Source organism: Alexandromys fortis, unplaced genomic scaffold (genome assembly GCF_014885135.2).
Source record: "Alexandromys fortis isolate MF-2015 unplaced genomic scaffold, M_Fortis_MF-2015_v1.1 scaffold_536, whole genome shotgun sequence".
Lineage (NCBI taxonomy): Eukaryota > Metazoa > Chordata > Mammalia > Rodentia > Cricetidae > Alexandromys > Alexandromys fortis.
Window position 1 is genome coordinate 30853 of NW_026068403.1, and position 17203 is coordinate 48055.

General features: G+C 40.6%; 1 protein-coding gene across 7 annotated transcripts in view; it reads left to right on the plus strand.

The window, feature by feature from the left end:
* Positions 1 to 17203, plus strand: part of Adgre3 (adhesion G protein-coupled receptor E3) — a 77795-nt gene that overhangs the window by 29708 nt on the left and 30884 nt on the right. For 5 of the 7 annotated variants that reach the window (XM_050133192.1, XM_050133191.1, XM_050133193.1 and 2 more), the window contains 5 exons: positions 1708 to 1809; positions 5104 to 5154; positions 5882 to 6004; positions 10812 to 10964; positions 15919 to 16218. In XM_050133192.1, the coding sequence (XP_049989149.1) occupies positions 1746 to 1809; positions 5104 to 5154; positions 5882 to 6004; positions 10812 to 10964; positions 15919 to 16218 (691 nt within the window). In that variant the 5' untranslated portion in view covers positions 1708 to 1745. The remainder of the gene's footprint in view (positions 1 to 1707; positions 1810 to 5103; positions 5155 to 5881; positions 6005 to 10811; positions 10965 to 15918; positions 16219 to 17203) is intronic. The other 2 variants (XM_050133197.1, XM_050133198.1) reach the window with 2 other exon arrangements.

The following is a 17203-nucleotide window of genomic DNA, read 5'->3' on the forward strand; positions in this document are numbered from 1 at the left end:
TATAGGATAGGGTCATTTCAGGTTCCCTATCCTCAGCTTCCCAAGGGACTAACTGGGGACATCGCCTTGGGCTCCTGGGAGCCACTCTAGGTTCAAGTCTCTTGCCAGCACTAAGGTGGCTCCCTTAACTAAGATATGTGCTTCCCTGCTCCCCTATCCAACCTTCCTTTATCCCAATCTTCCTGTTTCCCCAAGATCCCCCAATCCTCCCCTTCTCACCATAAAGCACTCTTTAACAGAGTGCCACGTTCACAGGCCCAGGCTGTACACTTTTTCAAATAAAGAAAATGTAAAATTCATAATTAAAAAATAAAATCTTGAGCCAAGCAATGGTGGTGCACACCTTTAATCCCAGCACTTGGAAGTCAGAGGCAGGAGGATCTGTGTGAATTTGAGGCCAGCCTGATCTACAAAGGGATTTCCAGGACAAGTTCCAAAGCCACATAGAGAAACCCTATGCATAGGATATTCCCAGCTACAGAACTAGGCCTTAAGTGAAATCACAGAAACCAATGCACCTGTGAAGCAATAAATACTCTGTGTTTCACACTATTTCACTATGCAGTGCCATCTGTAAATAGAATATTACACCACAAAATGAATGTAATTGTGAAAACCTGAAAAGCAATAGCAACAGTTAGTGTAAGAACAACCTTACTTTGGAGTCATCACTGTGTGAACTGGGTTTTAAACCTCAACAGAACTGAGCTACATGGAATTCTGATTCTTGGAGTAAGCATTTGTGCCCCAGTCAGTGCTACTCTGGTCATCTTTTAGTAGTATTTTCCTCAAGATAGGTTGATGAAAAGAGGCAAAAGTCAATGAGTGCATTGACCTTTTTTTTTCTTTTTCTTTTTAATTAAAAATTTCCACCTCCTCCTATTTCCCCCTCCTGCCCCTCCCCCCCTCCAGTCCAAAGAGCAGTCGGGGTTCCTTGCCCTGTGGGAAGTCCAAGGTCCTCCCCCCTCCATCCACGTCTAGGAAGGTGAGCATCCAAACAGACTAAGTTCCCACAAAGCCAGTACATGCAGTAGGATCAAAACCCAGTGCCATTGTCCTTGGCTTCTCAGTCAACCCTCCTTGTCCGCCACGTTCAGAGAGTCTGGTTTGATCACATGCTCCATCAGTCCCAGTCCAGCATGCTTTGGTGAGCTCCCATTTAGATCAGCCCCACCGCCTCAGTGGGTGGACACACCCATCGCGGTCCTGACTTCCTTGCTCATGTTCTCCCTCCTTCTGCTCCTCATTTGGACCTTGGGAGCTCAGTCCAGTGCTCCAATGTGGGTCTCTATCTCTAGCTTCATCCATCTCCAGATGAAGGGTCTATGATGATATGCAAGATATTCATCAGTATGGCTATAGGATAGGGCCAGTTCAGGCTCCCTCTCCTCAGCAGCCCACCCACCCCCACCCCCAAGTTTCCAATTTTTGCCTGGCAATCTTGTCTCCTTCCAATTTCCAGGAGGATCTATATATGATTTTCTTTGGGTTCACCTTCTTATTTAGCTTCTCTCGGATCACGAATTATAGGCTCAATGTCCTTTATTTATGGCTAGAATCCACTTATGAGTGAGTACATACCATATTCATCTTTTTGGGTCTGGGTTACCTCACTCAGGATAGTGTTTTCTATTTCCACCCATTTGCAGTGCATTGACATTTTTATCTTCTAAGTTTTTCTGATCACCAAGAGATTACTGTTTATAGATCCATTCTAGGAACTCTCACCCAGCCCTGTTGAACAAATGCTCAGGTCTTTGATGGTGGCAACTGGAGATATGGGAATCAGCTGCCAGCTGCATGCCACAGGTAAGTGGAAAAGGATTCTCTCCTCTCCTGGTGGTTTTGCTTACTTGTATCATTTCTAACTTACCCATAATTGTCAATTTCTCCCTCAACAGTGTTATGTGTGTGTGCTATTTAATCTCTGTTCTGCAGTGTTTGGTTTGAGATTCCTCATGCATTGCCTGTAAGTACCAGAGAAAATGAAACCACAGTGAACACACTTAAACTTTCAGCAAAAGCTGACATTTTAAATAGAAAAGTAAACTGTCAGATAAGTTCACAGATTTAAATGAAAATATAAATCCATAAAACTTTCATCATCATCATAAACATTCAGTGTCCAAAACTGTGTACAATGTTTTTGGACCTGACATAAAAATGAGATAAAATGATTAATTGTACATCACAATATAACAAATAGTTTTGTACTTTGTATCTCCCTTGTCTACTCAGTTTGGCCCTCTTCCTTCTCTGTAATTGCCCCACTTTTGATTTTTCTGTCTTATAGGAAGGGTCATAACAGACAGGAAGGTGAGTATGAATATTAAAATCATTAAACGCCTTATGATGATGGAGGCACGCTTCACCTGAAGATGAATATGTATATCCTATTTGCCATGCAGTACAAATTACCAATCAAAAATGCCTTACATTCATGTCCTCAGGTCAATGTAATATAGAAAATTCTTCAATTCAGCTTCTCTTTCTCTATTTGATAACTATGATCATCCATCATATCATTCACTGGGTTTTGCTCAATCAGCTAACTCTCAATCTTGGCATGGCTCTTTGTCAATTAAACTACCCATCAATTAATCTGCCCTCTATTTATTTTCATACTTAGGTGATTGGCTTGTAGTTTCAATGGACTGTTGTCTTGACTGAACATGGGTGGCTACCTCTCATCAGAGGCGCCAAGAGTAGTTGTGGGTTCTCTTGTTTACCCAAGGCTTAGCTCCTTCTCTGTGAGGTTGGCTGCAATGGTATTCTTCTTAGAATAGCTGGAGACATTTTAGAAGCTGTCCTCATCCAGAATTTAGTCTGCTGCAATTAGATGCAAGTATAGATTAGATGGCCACAGAGCCTTGCTTATGTTCCTCAGAAAGGGAAGTGAATCAGGGGGATTCCACCAGAGTCATTTGGGTCCTGCAGGGCTGGTTTTTTGTTTCCCAGAGCACTCTACTTCCTCTTATCTGGCCAGCTTGCTTATCTCATACTTAGCTGCAATACCTCTTATTTATCTTCTTCAAAGTTTACAACATCACATTCTTAACCATAACTTTCCTTTTAACTCTAACATTTGCTTTCATGAACAGTACAAATGTCTGTTCAAAAACATTTCAGTAAAATCAGATATCTACAAAATATGGCTATTCAGTCCCAATATGCTACTGTCCTTTGATTTTCAGGATCCAACATGATAGGATTTTGGGAGGGAGGAGAAATGGGGTTTGAGAGAGACAGAGAAAGAGCAGCCTTTAGGCAAAGGGTTTGTTAGGGATCCAGATGAGTGGAAATGTGAAATAGGGGTTTCACCTACTTCACAGCAAACAGGATATTAATGAATGTAAGGTATCCAAGGTGAAAGTGGGGGAAGAAAATGTTGTGCCCAGGGGAATAGATCCAGGAGCAGGACACTTCAGTTAGACTTAGAGGCTTAGTTTTTGCTTGTGTGGGTGAAGGAAAGGTCCTGAGTACACTCCTGTATAAGGGGCATATGGAATAGCTTGGGCTTATTTAGTGCACAATGGAATGTTTCTGGCTTTAGTCATTCTCTACTTGGGGGTCTGTTACCTGGAAATATCTGGTCCCGGGAAGGAGGAGACTTAGCTCTTATGACATCTGTGAAATGGTGTGTGAGGCTTTTTGTATCAGTTAGAAGGTATGAGGTCCAACACACGTAGTCTATGCTTTTCTATTTTTCATTCATCTTCCTGAGAACAGCAACATCACTGCAAGTTACATGTCTCCTGTGTACACTATCCCCATCCACCATATGCATCACATGAGCACAAAGAACATGTTCAATGTGAGTGAAGATGTACCACATTTCTGAAACAAACTAGAATAGAGACTCAATACATACAAAATGTAGAGCATTTTAAATTATCCATATACCACTCTGTTTTTCTAATCACACATGGTAGAATGCTAACATCTCAATGCTCTTGGATGATGTAAAATATAGCATTAAAATCAACTTCACCTTCTTGTGTAACTCTGTCCTCTTTTCATGACACACATCTGGAACATTTGAATCAGAGCCCATGTGGATGTTCATAGAATACTTCCACAACATTAGATCACTAATTTCCTTATAGAGATAGGTTTGATGGGCTTATTTGTTACCTGTTTTCCAAGATGCAAATGAACAGTAGTGGATGCTGCACTGGGAAAGAAACTCTTTGGCAGCACACCTGTCCCTCAGTTGGCTATGTGCCTGTAAGTAAGGCCTCACACATGCTCCTGGAAGGAGTTTCAGTTAAACTAACTGGATCACCAGGGTAGACTTAGGTAGTCATTTCTTTGGATTTTTTATTAGATTCTGGTCCTAGTTTGCTTTCTGATTCTGTCATAAAAATAAACAACCTGGGGAGGAGAGGATTTATGTTAGGTTACAATTGTAAGTCTTATAAAGAAGGCAAGAACACAAATAATGAAGTGATGAAGAGATCAAAAAGTCATGTTGCTTATTGCCTTGTTCCCATGGCTTGGTCAGCTGGCTTCCTTATACAACCCTGGACCACCCTCCCAGGGGTGACACTGCCCACAGTGTCCTGGACCCTTCCACATCAATTACTAATCAAGAAAATACCCAGGTTTTTGTCTACAGATGGAACAGTACTTCAATAAAGATTCCCTCTTCCAAGCTATGTCAGGTTTGCGTTGAGGCTACAAAAATCAGATGGTATACTTCTCTTTCTGAGAATAATAAAAACAGACTCAAACAGAAAAGTCACCAAATATATGAATTTTTTTTGCATTGTGCTTTTCTTCATATGGTGATTAAATTTAGATTCATACAAAATGTGGGTGTAGAGGCTTATACTGGAAAGAGAGACCCCATAATCAATAGAACAAAGATTGTGAGTATGATATCTGTGTGCAAGTCTTGAAGAAACATCTGAGTCACAGCTGCAACAGGATGTACTTTTCTCCTTCAGTATTTTCAACAATTCATTATGAGTGCTCTAGTGAGCTGGTGTACCTAAGTATAAGAGTCTTCTCTATAGGACTAGTAAAGCCCATTACACTCCCAAGCAGAGCCAGAGCCCCAAAGGAACCCAATCAGATTATTTCCTCTTCTTTCTTATCCAGCTCTTGGTATCCTGCTGGTCTGGTCAGTCTTACAACTGCAGAATATTTCAGGTGAGTCTATTCATGGATAAAGCCTGGGGAAAAGATAAGAGGGTATGGAATCTTATTTCCTGGAAGTGAATGGGTCACTATTAAGTGTGAAGCATTTTATGATTTTGTTTTAAGCACCATTGCCATATTTCTAATATCTCCATCTTCACCATTTTGTTTCCATCACTTAGTTGAGCAATTACACATGTAATTGCATTTGATGTTCATGACATCACTATGATAAGATGCCATGATTATGAAGAAGATGAAATTCACACTTGATAATTAGTTCTCTAGAGGAGGACCTGACTCAAAGTTACAGAACTGAAAGATGCTAGCCTACATTATTTACCTAAACTTTTTCATTGCTGGCATTGTGAAACTTGTTTTGAACTCAAGTCATCATACTTACCTCATAAATATTACTTGAAATCTGATTTAAATTAGCAACTGAGGCACCTCTACACCTCTTGAAGACAAGTATTTTGTAGACTCATTCCTGTCAGTCATCGATGTAAGGAGCTAATTTTAATGGGAAGGCATTTTCAGCTTGTCCTCCGCTGGTCAATGAAGACATGGTGACTAAAGAAAGTTCTCCTTATTGAAATATGACAGTCTGGAAAATAGAAATTTATGTAAGAATATAGATATGGGAAGGCATTGTGAACATTTATAAGTGGAACGGATACAAAAGAGATCTTCCTAAGGGCATGAGGCAATTCATAAATGTACTCTGTGATCCCTGCAGCATCCTGCCCTCAATGCAATGAAAATGCCTTCTGCTACAACAGCTCCCACTGTATTTGTAAAGATGGATTCTGGTCAGAACCTGATAACAGAAAAATCATTGAGCCCCATGTGAGATGTGAAGGTAAAGAAGCCTGTCTTCATTTGCTTTTTGTTGTTGTGATGAACACTCTAGGTTACCTGGGGAAGAAAGGGTTTCTTTCAGCCTACACTTTTAGGTAACATTCAGAGGCTAGTCAGGACAGCAGTTCAAGGCAAGAAACTGGACATAGATATTAAAGCAGAAACCATGGAGGAGTGCTGCTTACTGCATTGTTCTTCATGGTTTACTCAATATGGTGATTTGAATGAGTACCGTCTCCATAGGCTCATATATCTACCTGCTTGGTTTTCCGTTGGTGGAACAGTTTGAGAAGGATTAGGAGGTGTGGCTTGTTGAAGGAGGTGTGACACTAGGGGTGGGCTTTGGGGTTTTAAAGCTCATGATATTCCCAGTTAGTCCTCTCTGTGCCTCCTGCCTGTAGATAAATGAGCTGTAATCTCCTCGCTCCTATTCTGGCACCATGTATGCTGATCTGCTGCCACGCTTCATGCCATGATAAGTCCCCGGTCAACTGCTTTCTTTTTTAAGTTGCCTTTGTCATAATTTCTCTTCACAGCAATAGAAAAATCTAAGAAAACATTTTTTTCAATTGAGGTACCTCTTTCAAAAAAAACCCTTTGTTGTTCCATATTGATAAAAACCTAAAGAACATAAAGTTTTAGTTAATAGTTATTGAAAATTCTTATGCTCCTTGATCTAACATTGATATGCTATGTAGATTTCAGAGACATTTGGAAGAGTCATTGACAAAAGAAAGTTATTAAAAAAGTATACTCACATTATAGTCTTTGGACACACAGGCCTCATGTGGCTCTTTGGATCAAGGAATCTTTGGTCTGTAGTCGTCTTTATTAGTTTCATTTTTCTTACCTTAGCTCTATATACCAGATTATAGTCCATAACTGTAGAAAATAAAGGGGGAGAAATGTTAAACAGCTGTTCACAATCACAGTTATGAACAGAGGCAGAATGAATGGTACATGCCAGATATAAAGAAATGTTTAAACAGCTGTTCACAATCACAGTTATGAACAGAGGCAGAATGAATGGGGACATACCAGATATGAAGCAGCTGTCTCCTTTTTTTCTCAGTCTTGTGCCCAGATCAAGAGAGAGTTCTGTTCACATACAGGGTGGGAAGTCTTACCACCTCAATTAACTCAATATAAGGCATCCCTTGCAAGCATGCCCACAGGCCAACAGAATCCACAATATTTCTCTCATTAAGACGCCCTTCCCAGGCCGTTCTACTACCTTCTGCCATGTCGACAAAACTCATAGTCACAACTCTAGTTCTAAATGCATCAGTTTGACAGTTAAAACTGATCATTATACAGTCCCTCTCTTAAAGATAACTCTGATCTGTCAGCAATGAAAAAGAGCAAATGAACAAGAAGTAGGGCAAGGCTATAAACCTTCAGAGACCTTTCTCAGTGGTGTACTTCTTCCAGCAAAGCTCTACATTATACATTTAATATAACTTATAGGATCAGTATTCACAATAGGGGATAAATCGCTCAAAATCCTTAGCCTATGGGGAACAGTATTTTACTTAAACTGTTATATTTGTTACCTTGGCTACCATAGGTTCATAGCTATTTCATGTGAAAAAATGCATTTAGACCAACTTTAAATATCTCCCTAGTCTCTCACAGTCTTGACAGTATTCAAAACCAAAGTTAAAATTCTACTCTGAGACTCAAGTGTCTCTTGGCTGTGAGTTTTGTAAAAGGAAAACACAAATTATTTGCTTCATGCATATGATGGCACAGAGCATAAATTACCTTCCCAAAGGGGAGTAATGGGGCTTAATGAGGAAAGAGCACACCAAAGCAAATGAAACACAACAGGGTAAGCCTCAAATGCTGCAGCTCCATGTCTGGTATCTGAGTCATTAGTTACTAAGGACTTAGATGACTCTGCTCCTCCGGGTTTGTTGTCTGAACCTAAATCTCTCTCCTTCTTGAGCTGTTTTCACTCCTTGTGCGAAGCCCTTCTTGGTAGGTATCTCATAGCTCTGCTAACTCCAGCACCTTGAGACCTCCACCACAATACAGGTTTCACCTTTACAAATGCACACAGTAGACTTCCAAAGCCTTCTCTCATAAATGCAAGAGATCCCTGAAACCATAGAAAAAGAGTGCAAAACACCCGCATTCTTGCGCTCTTCTTGACTTCAAAGTTGCTACCTTTATGGCAACAATGCCAAGTTTGGCTGCCAGCTTAGGATAGACCCCTTCCTCCATGGATCACAGTTGCAACTTAGTTGGTATGCTTTGTAGGAGCAGAAGTTCCTTGGGACTTCTTTTGTTCCCCCTCATTTCGGTAGCTGGTTGTAGTCTTGTCCTCAGGGCTCCTTTTCATTGTTCCAGTGCAGAGCAAGAGCTCTAACCTTGATGCTTCTAAGCTTCAATATTCACAGTCTTTTTTCTGATGTACATTGGACATGCAGGAAGTGATGAGGACATTAGAGGCTTGAGGCACAGAAGACCTCAGCAGGAAATAAGTTGTCTATTAGTCTCTGGGTTAAAGGGGTTTTATTTTATTTTCTAGGGTTCTTATCTCTCTATAATACACACTTTAGGTTTTTTTCTGCCCCGCTTTCTGGTTCTCCTTACAGAAGTGAGTGAGATAATAAGTAATAACCAGGTATGGATTCAGCATTGTGCTGCCTTGCAATGTCCTCTCATAAGTAAATTAGTAAATTGTTTTTAAGTTCAACTCTGTGCCAGTTATGAGAACAAGGGCAGAAAACTAGAGTAGGAGCTGTGGGCTGCGTTCCTGCCGCCCCAGCTCCTGGTCGCCTGGCTAGCTTATGCCCTGAAATAATTACACGGACACTGTATTCTTTTAAACACTGCTTGGCCCATTATATCTAGCCTCTTCTCGGCTAACTCTCGCACCTGGACTAGCCCATTTCTAATAATGTGTGTAGCACCCCAAGGTGTGATTACCGGGAAAGATTCTAGCCTACATCCATCCTGGGTCGGAGGTTCATCACGTCTGCTCGGGAGAGGGGAACATGACCTCTGAGCTCACTTCCTCTTCCTCCCAGCATTCTGTTCCGTTTACTCCTCCCACCTATGTTTTAACCTATGAGGGCCAAGCAGTTTCTTTATTTTTTAACCAATGACCTTCCTCCATCAGAAAACATCCAGATTCTTCACTGAAGCATAACACAAATGGCCTTTAACCCAGGTACTAATAGACAACTTATTTCTTCCTGAGGTCTCCTGTGCCTCAGGCCTCTAATGTCCTCATCACTCTCTGAATCATTGCATTTTGAGATCCTTCAATAATAGCTAATAAAGCTCCATGTACAGAGTCAACCAGGTTTTCCTTCTTCCTCAAAAGGAAAGAATGGTCAGGTCAACCACAACGATATCTCCACTTCCTAGTTTCAGCTTCATTTACTGTTTATATTATGTATGGGGTGTTTTTCAGCGTGTATTTCTTTGTACCACATTCATGTAGTACCCATGGAAGTTGGAAGAGGGCAATAGATTCACTCCATTGGGACTATAGTTACAGATGTTTCTAAGATGCAATTTGGAGTCTGGGAATTGTACTTGAGTCTTCTGCAAGAGTCTCCAGTGCTATTAAACACTAATCCATGTCTTTAGCCCCACAACTTTTGTCATAGTTTTGTTGCTGTTATAAATGACACAACCAAAAGTAACACATGGAATAAAGTGTTTGTTATGGCTTATGGTTTCAGGGACAAAGTACATAATGGTGGAAAGCAATATTATGAGGCAGTCAGAGATCCTATATCACATCTCAAGTACACACAAGAATCACAAGCATCTAGGAGGAAGTGTGACAAGGCTACAAACACCCAAAGGCAGACCACACTGATATTCTTCACCCAACAGTCTTCTTAAAGAATGATACCAACAAACATGATTATTCAAATATTTGAACCTGTAGGGATCGTTTATTATTTAAAGCACTACCATTACCTTGTTGCTGAGTTGTATGTTTTAAGTCACTTTAACAAACTACTTGAATCAGGATTAAAGAAGCTACTGAATTCTCCCTTTGGAGTTGTGATATTATATTAGAGAAATTGCTGTCACCATTACCTTGCCTTAGAATGTATTTCTCATATTATAATCTATTCCATTATTCATTGTTTATTCTTTCAGTAGTACCTCAACATCATTCTAAGCATTATATAGGATACTTCGATGTCTAGAAGGTTGACATCCTACCTCATAGTCCTTCTGGATATTATTATTTGGGGGTGTTACTCTGCAAAACACATGCATGTTTTTTTTGATATTTGTGATAATTATTCCTCACTGTCAACTTGACTGGATTTGGAATAACGCCTGTAGGCATGCCTGTGAAGATCCTTAGAGTGAGTCTTAAATGAGGAAGGACAATGTGACATGAATGTGAATGATGGAATGCCATAGACTTAAATTACAGACTAAGTAGAAAAGCAACCAAGGGAAAAACATCTTATTCGTTTCTCTCTGCAGCCTGGTTACTTCTGCAATGTACATAATTGTGGCTGTGCCTTCTTGTGGTCAAGGACTGTTTCCCACACTTACTCACAAGTCAAAATAAGACATTCCTTCCTTAAATTGCTATTGTTATATGTTTGGAGACATAATAAAAACAGTTTCTGAAGGAGAATTGTGTTGTTCATAAATTAATTCAAGGAGAACTGACACGTTTATTGTATTGATTTATTGTAGCAAAGAACAAAGGGTATTATTTGGTAAATTTACAAATGAAATCTAGCTGTAGATACTTTACAGGCAAAAGAAACTGGTACATCCTATAAAAATAAAAGCAAATAACTTTCCTTCATTTACAGATATTGATGAGTGTCAGTTGGAGCCACTGGTGTGCACAGATGTGTCATACTGTAAAAATAAAATTGGTACTTACATATGCAGCTGTATAGTAAAATATCCTATCTTCAACTGGGTAGCTGGCATTATTGATAATGATAGTCCTGAGTGTTATGGTAAGTCTATACATATATCTTTTTCCATTATGCTAAGGAAGGTGGGTGGGTAGAGCTTGTGACAGCTATGCCTCCATTGGCTGGAATACTAGAGTTATTTTTGTACCTTCATCCATCATTCCATTGCTTTATATGATCTTTTGCAATGCAATGCCAACTAATCCATGTGATTGAATAACCATTTCCAAATTGAAACATTCCAAATTCTTCTCCAGTACAGGTCTCTTTCCTAGTTCTAAAACCAGACATCTCTGATTTTCTTCAGAACTCCACTGCTTCTTTATCTTGCAATAATACCAACTGCACTTCACATGTCACTCTGTATGCATAATAAACCCCTTGAGTTCACACTCATGCTCCCAAACCTTCCTTCATGTGCAATGCCTTAACGGCCAATCAGCTTCTGAATTCACAATGTATTTTACTGCTCAGCTTACATGGAATATCATGCTCTAAATGATGCTATGTGAAGAGGTAATGCTTCCACTTACAAATTAGTTTTAGTGGACAATTTAAAAAGTTTTTTATTAATTTTTTTTTCATACAATAAATTTTTATGTTTGCCCTCTCCCAACTTCTCACAGGTCCTCCTCTCTTTCCTACTTTCCTAACTGCAGGTCCCCCTCCCCCATTTGTCTTTCCAAAAACAGTAATAAAGCAGAACAAAAAACAAGACTAAAACTTCTGTCATGCCAGGCAGTGGTGGCACACACCTTTAATCCCATCACAGGGAGGCAGAGGCAGGCGTATCTCTGTGAGTTCGAGGCCAGCCTGGGCTACAAGAGCTAGTTCCAGGACAGACTCTAAAGCTACAGAGAAACCCTGCCTTAAAGAGAGAGGGAGAGAGAGAGAGAGAGAGAGAGAGAGAGAGAGAGAGAGAGAGAGAGAGAGAGAGAAATATATCATGACATAAGCAACATGAAATGAAACAAATCTCTTTCTGTCTCTCTGTCTCTCTCACACACACACGCAAATTATGTAGTCTGTTTTCTGTTGACCAACTATATCTACATATGGGTCTTACACCACTGGAGAAAACAGAAAACTGATTTTCCCTTCCCTGGCAAGTTTCAGTTGCAGGCAACTTCTTGGTTAGGATTGCGACATTATGTGTTTCCCCTTCTTAGTGCTGGTATATTTTCTTTAGCAATTGAATTTTGACCACAGTATGAACTAAAATGCCTCGTCTATAAATAGGAATAGCAACAAAGTTTACTATGCTACCTATACATTGCTAAATAGCAATTTATTCCAGAATTTAGTAGAATAAAATAGTAAATATACCTACTTTTGCACATTTTCTATTATTACAGTCTAGACGTGGGCTAACTGAGCTGTCTGCATCTGTCTCTAGTGCTCAGTCAAGATGATTCTCAAAGGCACAGTTTCGTCTGGACCCTGAATTGAAGCAGGACCTACTACTATACTTACTCACGTGGTTACTGACAAGAGAGTTTCATGTTTGATTTGTGTTTAATGTTTTTGTGGCTAGGAATGATATTGATAGATAACCCAGTATTCCGGAAAACTTGACTCTCCTCTGCCACCACCCCAGCTGAGATTCAAGCATGCTTCAACATGCCTAGACTTGTAAATTATTTTCTCAAGGCTTTCCTTCCAGGCTGGAAATATAGTAAATTAGCAAGCTTGGCTTTTCACTAGCATATATCCAGGGGTCTTTATACTCTGCTTAGTTTTGAGCAGTTACTCAAAGGCTCCTTCTGATTGAATTGCCGAGCTGACAAATTCTTTATAGTGTGACTTTCACTGTGGAAACGAGCAAACGTCTGTTTGCCCAGGATAGGGTACCAAGGGCAGGTGAGAGAAATGACATCACCCACGTAGCTTGGAGAATGGACAAGTTTACTGAAGTTATCTTTTGGGTCAGGGAATCACAAAAGGCCAGTTATGACACTAAAAGCCCCAATCCAGAAAGCTCCGTTCCTCGGGAGATCCTTCAGGAGGCTTGAGCATTAGGGTGGCTGGAGAGTTTCCTCTCCCTGGAAGTGACTACTGCCTATGTGGCCCATGCGAGGGGCCCTGTAGGTTTTCTAAGTTCCATTGCTTCCTGAGACTGGAGTTGTTTACCTCCCCTAAAATGTAACATTTCATTTCTGAGGAGTAGTCGCAAACGCTTCACTCCTTCCTCCAGCTCTCATACTATTTCTGCCAGCGCTTCCACGATGTTCTATAGGCACAGAGTGTAGCAACATTGATATTGGTTATCTTCCTTCCTCCATGGCTGAGAATTAAATGACTGTGCCACAGCAAGAAGATTTACTCTGTGGATATTTCTGTTACGGCTCTCTGTACTGTTTTTCTACCTACAATAAAGACGTTTCCCTCAATGACTAGCATTTTAGAGACAATTTGCTAATGTTATACATTCATTAAACAGAACAAACACAGTGGTCTCCTTGGGGCCTTTGACTCTTGTCACTGGCTGACAGTACCACCTGTGAGTTCTAGCTTGTGTAGGAGACCTTAATTGCAACTGACAAGCAATCAGTTATACTCATAACAGCCATGCCATGATTGGACCAGTGAGCTTATCTTGCCTAGTTTGTAGTAGCATAGCATGCAGGATTCATAGTCAACTAAAATTGTTGGTGATATTTTCACTGCCACAGTCCCCATTGTACTTTTCCCCCACTTTGAAAGTTAGTCTATGGGGCTGGAGAGATGGCTCAGCGGTTAAGAGCATTGCCTGCTCTTCCAAAGGTCCTGAGTTCAATTCCTAGCAACCACATGGTGGCTCACAACCATCTGAAATGAGATCTGATGCCCTCTTCTGGCCTGCAGGCAGACACGCAAACAGAATATTGTATACATAATAAATAAATATTCTTTAAAAAAGAAAGTCTACAAGGGAGGGACATCAAATATGGTACAAAGTTATTTTTCTATGTTCTTCAGCCAAAGATTTTGGTGTATTATCAATAGGGCTTTGCCATCAAGTCCTGCCATGCAGCCCACAAGTACTGGTAATAGCCTTTATGGTTTGTAGGGCTTTGTGTACCTTTACAGCTAATAATTCATAGGGAGTCAGCCCATCTCAGCCACAAGGATTTTCACTCAGCATTATGTCCTCTGGGGTAACATTTCCTAGTCACAATAGCTCTGTTCTTCCAGATTCTTTACAAACTTGTAAGATACTCAAGGGTTAGTGCCACATTATAAAACTTATTTTAATTTTAATGACGGTGTACAGGACCTCAGATGTCCACCACCATTAACTCCTAGTATGTATCAATTGGTCACTAAAATGAACCATTAGCAAGAACCAGCACAGTATGAAGTGATCTCATCACTTCTGTAAGTTATTTTATCAAAAAGACAATGCCAGTACCGTGGCATGGAAGGAGACATATTCCCTATTGTCCTCTTACACACAGAAACCTCTGAGTCACTGGTCATCAGTCAGCTGCTGAACTGGTGTGTCTTGACTCAGCTGCCTTGGGATGCTCAGCTCTCTTCAGTCAGCCATGTCTGGTGCTGGCGATGGCAATGTCTTCTCAATTCAACGTGCTCTGAACCACAACTTTGGTTCTTATCTGTTCGCTGGCTACACCTGACCTGTCAAACAGCCCCAGGCTGGGGGGAAGAACCCCACCACAAATCTATCTTCATCTTTCCTTCCTTGAGCTTTCACTTGGGTTTGTAAGGCATCTAGAACCTCACTAGCCCAACAGTTGGCCTTCTGGTAATTTCTGTAGGAGCTCCAGCGTGACAGCAATGCTGTGACGTTTCTCATCCAGCGACACTGGCACATCTCTGGCTGCTATCCTTTCTCTCTTCAGCTTCTGGTTACTTTAACAACTTTAGAACCTGATTTATAAGTCACAGTTAATAGGAGGCCTCCTCTTTTCTGAAGGGAAATGGAGATGAAGGAGGTGGATTGGGAGAAATATAGGGCTGTGGAAGCTGTGGTTTGGACGTAATATGTGAGAGAAGAAAAATAAAAAAAATCATTCACATTCTTTAAAACCTCTTTATCTCATATATGCTTCACCTTATGTGGTTCCGCAAAGCCTTTAAAGATCCATGTCAGGCCTACGTCACCCGCTAGAGCAACGTCTTTCTGAGATTTTTTAATACAGTCTCATAAGAGTCAATTAATTATACATTAAATGACACCTCCCTAATGCTCAGTTTCCTCAACAATGACAGGCTCTCTTCTAGTGTGTTTATATCAGTAATATTAATGGAATCTTACCTGCTGAGGAACAGATGTCACCCTCAGATTTTATGTGACAGCATATTAGACACTTTTTTGGACTTTAAGATTATGTATTCTTTTTCTTAAGGGTAGACATGGAATATTAATAATAAATTTGTAGCTTTCACAGCACAAAGACTGATCATATCCACAAGTCTGTTCCACAGCCTCATTGACAAGTATATAAAATGTCTTTTGTATTTTGTTTGTTTAAAAGACTTCCCTAATCCATGTCAGATGATTATCTTTGTTTTTCATGCTCAGCTGTTAAGAAAAGTGTTGTCTTACTGTGACTTGTGTATTTCTCTTACTTTCTGTTGGAAGTCAGACCTGGTACTTCTTTCCTAATTTTATCTTGCTATCTTCCACTCATTACATTATTCTTTCCATGAGTCCAAAGTTTTGGATCCCAGGAAGAGTTCTTTACTACATATTTAATTTATATTCTCTTAATTTTTAATCCAGCCAGGCCTAGGAAATAGCCAGCCAATACCTGCATTTTATATTTCCACTCCTTTTTTTGATTTCTCTGACAAATCATGAGACTAATGCAGTACTAAATCAGTGTGATTTTTCTCCTATCTGCCAAGCTCTTTCTGTGAAAAAAAATCTCAACTCAGTTGCATGTCTTCATACACACAACAAAGGCAAAGCCATGGATGCCACAGTTTTCTTATGAACCCCTACAACATATGCTAATTTCGAAGGATTGTAATGTATTTTCTACTCCATCAGCAGGTTTTTGGGTTTTCCTAGAGTGGCTTCATGGGCTCCAGTCATCAATGATGCCTGCCACCACATACCAAGTAGAAGATGGCCACTCTGTGATTCCTCCCACGGGCACTCCACTGTCAATCAGCTTACCCTCAGCTGCACATCCTACCTCCCATCACAGGGAGCATACCATCACTACTACAGCAAAAAGACACACCATGCCTTACTATGTAAGGAAAGATAGTCATATTGGAATTGCTTCTGCAGACATCCATCTTCACCAAAAGCAGACACCGTTATACATCCTACAGTCCAACACAGGTGACACACAGCTGTTGCTTTCCATGTCATTTCTGGTTTTGTTGGTGTCATATAACGTGTTCTGGATGATAGGGACAAGTTATCTATTCATCCTGTATAGAATACCTATATAGAACAATCAAAGAAATGATTCTATGCACATCTAACTTACTGAGCCAGTGAGTTTACTAGAGTTACTTACAAGTGTTGTCGAGTGCTGTCGAGTGGTGCTCATTGGAGCTATATCAGAAACTCCACACAGCACGGATTACAACTCACTGCAGACATCGAGCTCCGTTAACACATTTTTAAGGCAGTTCATTTGATCTAATCGGAGAATATTCTTCCCTCAGCAATTGGTACTGCTTATATAACCATGGGGATGGACGCTTGTGATCTTCTAAGTTTCATAAACTTCATGAGGCTTTTGATTATTATTTTTAATTATTTATTTAATTTATTTTTTTATTGAACAAATTCCTGCCTCCTCCCTCCCCCTCCTCTCTCCCCTCCCCCTCCCTCTCCAGTCCAAAGAGCAGTCAGGATTCCCCGCCCTGTGGGAAGTCCAAGGTCCTCCCCGCTCCATCCAGGTCTAGGAAGGTGAGCATCCAAATAGACTAGGCTCCCACAAAGTCAGTACATGCAGCAGGATCAAAACCCAGTGCCACTGTCCTTGACCTCTCATCAGCCCTGATTGTCCGCCACGCTCAGAGAGTCCGGTTTTATCCCATGCTTTTTTAGTCCCAGTCCAGCTGGCTTTGGTGAGCTCCCAATAGATCAGCCCCACTGTCTCAGTGGGTGGGCGCACCCCTCGCGGTCCTGACTTCTTTGTTCATATTCTCCCTCCTTCTGCTCCTCATTTGGACCTTGGGAGCTCAGTCCGGTGCTCCAATGTGGGTCTCTGTCTCTATCTCCATCCATTGCCAGATGAAGGTTCTATCTTCCTGATGATTTTGAATTTTGTTTAATGGGCCTTCTCCAGAACACAGTGTTTCAATTCAGAAGG